Raw genomic sequence first — 6,925 nt, 5'->3', positions numbered from 1 at the left:
GTGTGTGTGTGTGTGTGTGTGTGTGTGTGTGTGTGTGTGTGTGTGTGTTTTTCCACATCCATTAATAGAATGGCATTATTTTGTTTTAAATTGTATATATTTGTTAGCTTCCTATGAAGTTGAAAGTTTCTTGAGGTCAGGGTCTTCCTATTCACCTTGGTGTTCTCTACAACGTTTAACATAATACCTTAAACATAGTAGGCTCTAAGCATATATGTTTTTAAGTTGGCACTTGAGCAAGTTAACACTATTGTTCAGCCCTAGGTGTTTTATTTAAAAATAAAGCTAAAATTCTGGCTTAATCAGAAGTGGTAACATTATTCCCATTTATCTGAGAAGGTGGTTGAACACACTTAGAAAAAGTATCCTATGTTAATAAAATGTGAAGTTGCTGTGAATACTGAACTATCACATAGGAGAAGGATTAATTGAATTAGTACTATTTAGCCTGCTTTTGTTAACATGTTCATCCTACTCAAATTTAATTGGTAGTATAGAAAATGTTTAGGCATTTTTATATAGCATTTATCAAGGAAAGATTTTTGTTTTTGAATTTGACAGTAAAATTATATCATGATAGTTGGATGTTGTTTGTATAACGAACTTAACAGTGATGAAGAAAAAAAGCAGATAAGTTTTCCGAAATGAGATTATTAGGTGTTCTTTCTCTAAATCAAAACAGAATGTAGTTATTAGGTTCTTAACAATTATACCAGAGTCTCTCCTTTGGAAATATCAAGCTTTGAGAGAATTTAATGCTATCCAAGAGCAAAAAACATTGAGAGTAGTGGGTAACTGAGATGCTTTAATGAATCCAACAAAATAGTGACTAAGTGAGTTCTGTCGACATACCTGTCTTTAAAGTGAGCCAAGTTGTAATCAAAGTTCCAAGTTCCATGATATAGAGGGAGAAGTAGGCATATGACCATACACCTTGGTTGGCTTTCCCCTTGTAAAAAATACTTGAAATCTTGTGGATGAGTGAAGACTAGGTACTGTTTGTTCACACATAGATAATGGCTGCCCCGATCCTTTCTGTAATGATCCAGTTTACAGGTACAGTACCCTAAATACCTGCTCACTGTTGTATTCTGTGTGTTTGATTGTGGAGGGAAGAAGATAGTACCTATTGAAAGGGAGGGGACAGTATGTTATTTCATAGGAAAAAATGCCATGTCTTAGTAGTTGAGTGGCCATACAAAATGAAGGAGGTATACATTTGGGAGTCATCTTCATAGGGAATGACAATGAATTGGCTTTCAGAATTAGAAATGGTAAAGAGAACAAGGAGCTGCGGAATGAGTCTTGGGGGGCTCTAACTAGAGGACAGGAAGAGGAAGCCAGATCAGAATTAGAAATGGTAAAGAGAACAAGGAGCTGCGGAATGAGTCTTGGGGGGCTCTAACTAGAGGACAGGAAGAGGAAGCCAAGTCAGAATGTGATGTCACAGAAACTATGGTAGATGAGAACTTCAGGGAGGAGTTGATCAGTACTGTCAGATATTGAAAAGTTGGAGAAATTACAAGCCGTTTGCTTTATCAAGAAGGAGGTAACTTAAAAAAAAAAGGAGGTAATTGCTGACTTCTGAGAGTGTACTACCACAGATGAGGCATTTTAACAAATATGCTTTGATTCTTTTAGTCGTTTCAAATCCCAAGATTGTTAAGAAACAGTTTGAACATTTGAACGCAAGCTGCTCATTTAATGCTAACTCTAGTCAGTTAGCCAATTCTATTCACTGATCATATGGGGGGAAATACATTTCCTGCTTTTGAACACTGTACTCTTCATTTGTACTTATTTCCATTCTGGTAACTCTTAGATTGCTATAAAAATTGCCTGACTTCTTTCTCATAGGATTCCCTTCAAAACTAAATGTTAGTACATAAGTAGGAGCGTATTTGTTTCTTTTATTTGCAGAGTAGAATAATTCATTCATTGTGCCATTAAGAATTTTTTCCTTTTAAGTGTTCTTTTCTTTGATTTAATTATTTTTTTCCCTTTTTTCAGTCTCGGAGAAATCTTTGTGAAGAGGCCTTGTTGAAAATTAAAGGAGTTATTAGTTTTACATTTCAAATGGCTGTTCAGAGATGTGTTGTACGAATACGTTCGGATTTGAAAGCAGAGGTAGGTGATTTAAAATATTCAGCATTCTCAAAACTGGATTTCTCTTTCCCCAAACTCACATCCTTTCCCAGCTTTCCTATTGTTGACTAGAGTGCATCCATCCTTCCAGTCATCCAGGTTCACAACCTTGTTATCCATATATCTAAATAGTTGCCAAACCTTGTCATTTCTACCTTGACAAAATCTCTTACATTCATCTCTACCCTCATTGTGACCACCCTGCCTAGTTCAGGCCTTGATTCACCTTTCAACTGGACTCTTGGCAGTAACCTTGTAAATCAGTTTCCCTGCCCCAGGTCTCTTTTTTCTTCAGGGCCAGTCTTCATTTAGCTTCCAAAGTGATTTTCCCTGGAGTGCAAGTCTGGCCAAGTGTCTCTTGTACCCAGTAAACTCTAATAACTCCCTGTTGCCTCTAGGGTAAAATAAAACCTCCACTGTTTAGCTTTTAAAGCCCTTCGCAGCCAGGTTCTTTACCTTTCCAACTATATTCCACATTACTTCCTTTCCCACACACTAGCTGTCCTGAAAAGAGAACTGTCCTGTACTCTTGATACTCACGTCCTCACTCTTGGCATGCCCTGTTGGTTCCCCTTGCTTGGAATGCCGTGCAACCTCACCCCCACCTTTTAGAATCCCTCGTTTCTGTCCAGACTCTGCTCAGGTGACATGTCCATGAAGCCTTTTCTGTTCTCCCTAGTGACTAGTGCCCTCTCCCTCCAAATTTACTTTGTATTTATTTTGTAGAGACTTATTTATGTACTGATAGAATGCAAGCTCTTTACAGGCAGTAGATTTACCCAGTGCCTAACATGTATTGGATTTTCATCATCAGTTTCCAAAAGTTCTACTGCTAACCATATTTACTCTTGTTATAGTCTCGCTTTTTAACTGATTTTGTTAATCAGTTCTGAAGCCTTTAAAAATTGTCAGTTGCAAAATCACTACTAAATATATTTCTTTTTTCTTGTTTTATGCTGACCTAGGCTTTGGCAACAGCAATAGCATCAACCAAAGTTATGAAAGCACAGCAAGTTGTGAAAAGTGAAACAGGAGAAGAAGTAAGACACTATCTTAATTTTAAATCTCTGTCAAATTTTGATCCTTTCTTGGTTCCTTATAGCCGGGGAGTTTCTGTATTTCCAGTACAAATAAGACTTTTCAATTAAAGCATATATATATTTTTTAAAGGCAATTGGGGTTAAGTGACTTGCTCAGGGTCACACAGCTAATAAGTGTCAAGTGTTTGGTCTGAGGTTGGATTTGAACTCAGGTCCTCCTGACTTCAGGGCCAGTGCTCTATCCACTGCACCACCTAGCAGCCCCTATGAAGCATATTTCTTAAGAGTGAAGAAATAACAGATGTAGGGAGGGCTTCTCTAGAGTTGGAGTCTTACCTTCGTTATGTCCTTTGTGGCTGAAAGTTTTCAGATTTTATGTGATATCTGTGAATTCCTCTTATAATATTAGAACCTGTTCTTGTTAGGAGAAGTGTAAGGGGAAACATCAGTAGGAGTTTTCTACTCATGTGTTTCCAGAACAGGTTTGTTACCACTGTATTTCTGCATGTTGGCTTGTGTAAATTGATTTTTGTTAATCTAAAGCTAGAAGATGACAACTAGGTAAGTCAGCTTTTGCCTTTCCAGATGACAGCAGGCTGGGGATGTAGCTGCCACAACTCCCTGTCTGCCGCTTCCACTGTGTGGTGGTTGGAGGTGCATTGTACCCCTAGTAGTTGCCCATAAGCTGTCAGAGTTCACCAGAGGCCAGCTGGGAGTGTCCTTTCTTTACAGCAGTAGCCACCTACTGCAGCAGCAGCACCATGGCTTTGGGTGGGACAAAGAAGGCTTTGCCCCTGGGCCTTAGGAGATAGAAACCAGCAAGATCTAAATTCTGTTCCTTCCAGTTTCAGGCTGCGACAGGCTACTGGGCTCTGTTTCATTCATTGTTCTTTTTGTATCACTGTGAGACAGCCTGATGTAGTAAAAGCAAATTGTTGAGGCTAAGGGTTCTAGTTAGAGCTTGGCTATCATTTTCTAAATAACTAAATTTCTATAGTTTTAGGCAAGTTACTTTACCTATTCAGACCTCTGTTTTCTCATCTATAAAATAAAGGGTATGTATTAGATTGCTTCTTAAAATTGTTTCAGTTACATTCTTTGATTCTGTGATGGCCCCATATTATCAGTGGCACCATATTTGTACTTTTTATGTCAGTTTTTATAGACTTTTAAGAGTCTAGCAATAAAATAGACAATTCATAAAGAATAATTTTAAATCACATAATTCATCTGTGTTGATTTTTTTTTTTTTACATTTTCTATTTATTAGATGCTGGTCCCATTCCAAGATACTCCTGTAGAAGTAGAACAGAATACAGATCTACCTGACTATCTGCCGGAGGATGAAAGTCCTATAAAGGAACAAGATAAAGCAGTGTCTCGAGTTGGGTCACACCCAGAAGGTGGAGCCAGCTGGTTGAGCACAGCTGCAAACTTTTTATCACGTTCCTTTTACTGGTGACTTAAATTTGAGGCTCAAGGACTGTGTGAACCAACAAGGGGCCAGTTTTCCATTGGTGTGGTGAACTGTCAAGTGCAATTTGCAATAAGTTATCATGAAAAGTTTTTAGATTACATAATTACGTATGCTGCATTTTTGGAGGGTATTTCTTGGTTGTGTTTTCCTATGTTTTATTGCCTCACTTAAAAAATATACGTATATGGGTCCACTATTAAAACCAAACTTTTATGCATATGCAGCTTTAAATTTTACTTCACATGCAACATGTGATTAGGCAAATTCTCAACTCAAGTCTCAGGACTTTGTTTGCAGGGTAATTTTTTTTATCCCAAGTTGTACCTGAGTCATTAAACCTTTTATTTTTTTTTGGAGGGGAGGAGTGTGGCTGGGCGGGATGGGCTTCTTTGTTTCTAATGAAGGATGTTCATTTTGTTACTCTTTACCAGGAAGCCAGAGGAAAATATACCTGCAAAATAAAATACCTGAAAATATACCTCCCCTTTTTCCATCCCTTTTGTTTTGCCAACCATCTTTGCAAAGGCTTAATTTTCTGTAGCATTTTCTGATTTAGAATTTATCTATTTGAACACAGTAATCCCTAGAATATATTTTAAATTATTTTGTTACTCCCAGAACATTGGTATTTTGTATGATTGACAAAGAATTGAGTAGAAGAAATTGTGATTGTGTTGTTGGTTATACTGCTTTCAAAGAATATTTAACTGTGTGCAATGGCATATAGTTGACTTTGACTGCTATTTAGTCAGGCTCAAATCAGATCTGGAAAGTTATAATTTGCTCAAGTGATGTCCAGTATAGTCTTACCTTAAGCAGGAAGTGGCTTATAGTTCTTAGTTTGTAATTGTACATTATCTCCTACTAGCAAAAATAATGGTAGTTAAAGCTGATGTGAACTTGAAAAACAGCACAATGGAATGAATGTCTATTATGCCCCAGTGCCCCTGCAGTAGATTCTGAACTTAAGCATCAGTTGCTTGGCAAGTGTCCATTCAGCAGATGTTTCCTTAAATCACCTCTTTTGAATTTCTCATGCACATGCAGCAGTAGGTATTATTATACAGGGTAGGGTTGAGGGAGGGAGTGAGGGAAGAATCCAAACAGTTACTACCATTTATAGACAAAAGTAGCTTTTGTTGAAGAATGTCTTCGGCCCTTTAATCTTGTCTCATCACATCTGGTCAGTTTTAAAAACAATTTTGGCAAAGGTAAGATTTGTTTTGTTTTTGTAAATTTGATGTAAGACGTGCACAATGCTCAAGCTTCTGAACTATTTGGAAACTAAGAACAATGCTCTCTGGGAGTATGACTGACAAACTTCAATGTTGTTGTAATTGAAAACCAATATGAAGTGGTTGAAGATGCTGTCTTTCTGGCAACATTCGCAACTCTTATTACTTTGAAATACAGTGAAAATTTAGCCTAGAAAGCCTCTTCTTCCTAACAAGTAAAAACATTCAGCATTATGAGAGGGAAATTATTGTGAAATTAATACCACTAATGAAAGTCTTGAATTCATCATTCATTTGAATTGTGGCTTTCTGGAGGAGAGAGGGACATATTTGCAGACTAGTTGTTTGTGGGGTGTTTTGGTTTTTTTTTTAAGTGTATCTAGTCTTTGATTCAGGTGACACGCACAGGCTGAAAATACAAGCTTTGAGGAGCATGTATTGCTTTAAATATGTATTACAACTTGCTGCCTAGAATGTTACAATACCAGATGTATTTTTTTTAAAATCATCCTTTCTGTAGCCATGAATGCAAAGTTTACTTTTCTGTATTAGCAACTGTTTGCATTTTATTTTGCATTACATCTACTTGTTAAATAATGACATCCCTTTGATAGTAATGGTTCAAGTACAAGTAGGTATTGCAGTTTTGATGTTTGTGTGTTTAAATTCGAAGTATGCTTCTTTTGCTAGTGTTGCAGATCTTGTAGAACAGTTAAGGTATCTGTAAGGCATTTCTTTTTTCTTTCTTTTTTTTTTTTTGAAATATATTGTAAAATAATAAAAAGTAACATAACTAAAAGTGAAGTAATTGAAGTTTCTGTATTTTGTGAACATAAACATTACTGATTTCTATTCACATCTTGTTAAATTTTATAACTTTTTAAAAGCTTTTTTTTTCCACCTGATATTTTAACATGCCTTTAAATTGATCACTTTGTACTTCTAGGAGAGGTACAACAGAGATAGAAATGAAAATAGCTCTCTTTCGTTGGTAACAGTCTTTCACAGGCAGCTAACCCTTATTTCAA

General features: G+C 36.7%; 1 protein-coding gene across 1 annotated transcript in view; it reads left to right on the top strand.

The window, feature by feature from the left end:
* Positions 1-6,623, top strand: part of LOC114053700 (armadillo repeat-containing protein 1) — a 90,347-nt gene extending 83,724 nt beyond the window's left edge. Inside the window, exons 5-7 of the mRNA XM_027876821.1 lie at positions 2,011-2,127; positions 3,111-3,185; positions 4,456-6,623. Coding sequence (XP_027732622.1) covers positions 2,011-2,127; positions 3,111-3,185; positions 4,456-4,647 — 384 coding nt within the window. The 3' untranslated portion in view covers positions 4,648-6,623. The remainder of the gene's footprint in view (positions 1-2,010; positions 2,128-3,110; positions 3,186-4,455) is intronic.
* Positions 6,624-6,925: the final 302 nt, after the last annotated feature.

This window comes from Vombatus ursinus, unplaced genomic scaffold (assembly GCF_900497805.2).
Source record: "Vombatus ursinus unplaced genomic scaffold, bare-nosed wombat genome assembly UNPS02014812.1, whole genome shotgun sequence".
In the NCBI taxonomy this organism is placed as follows: Eukaryota; Metazoa; Chordata; class Mammalia; order Diprotodontia; family Vombatidae; genus Vombatus; species Vombatus ursinus.
This window is presented reverse-complemented; position numbering and strand designations above follow the sequence as displayed.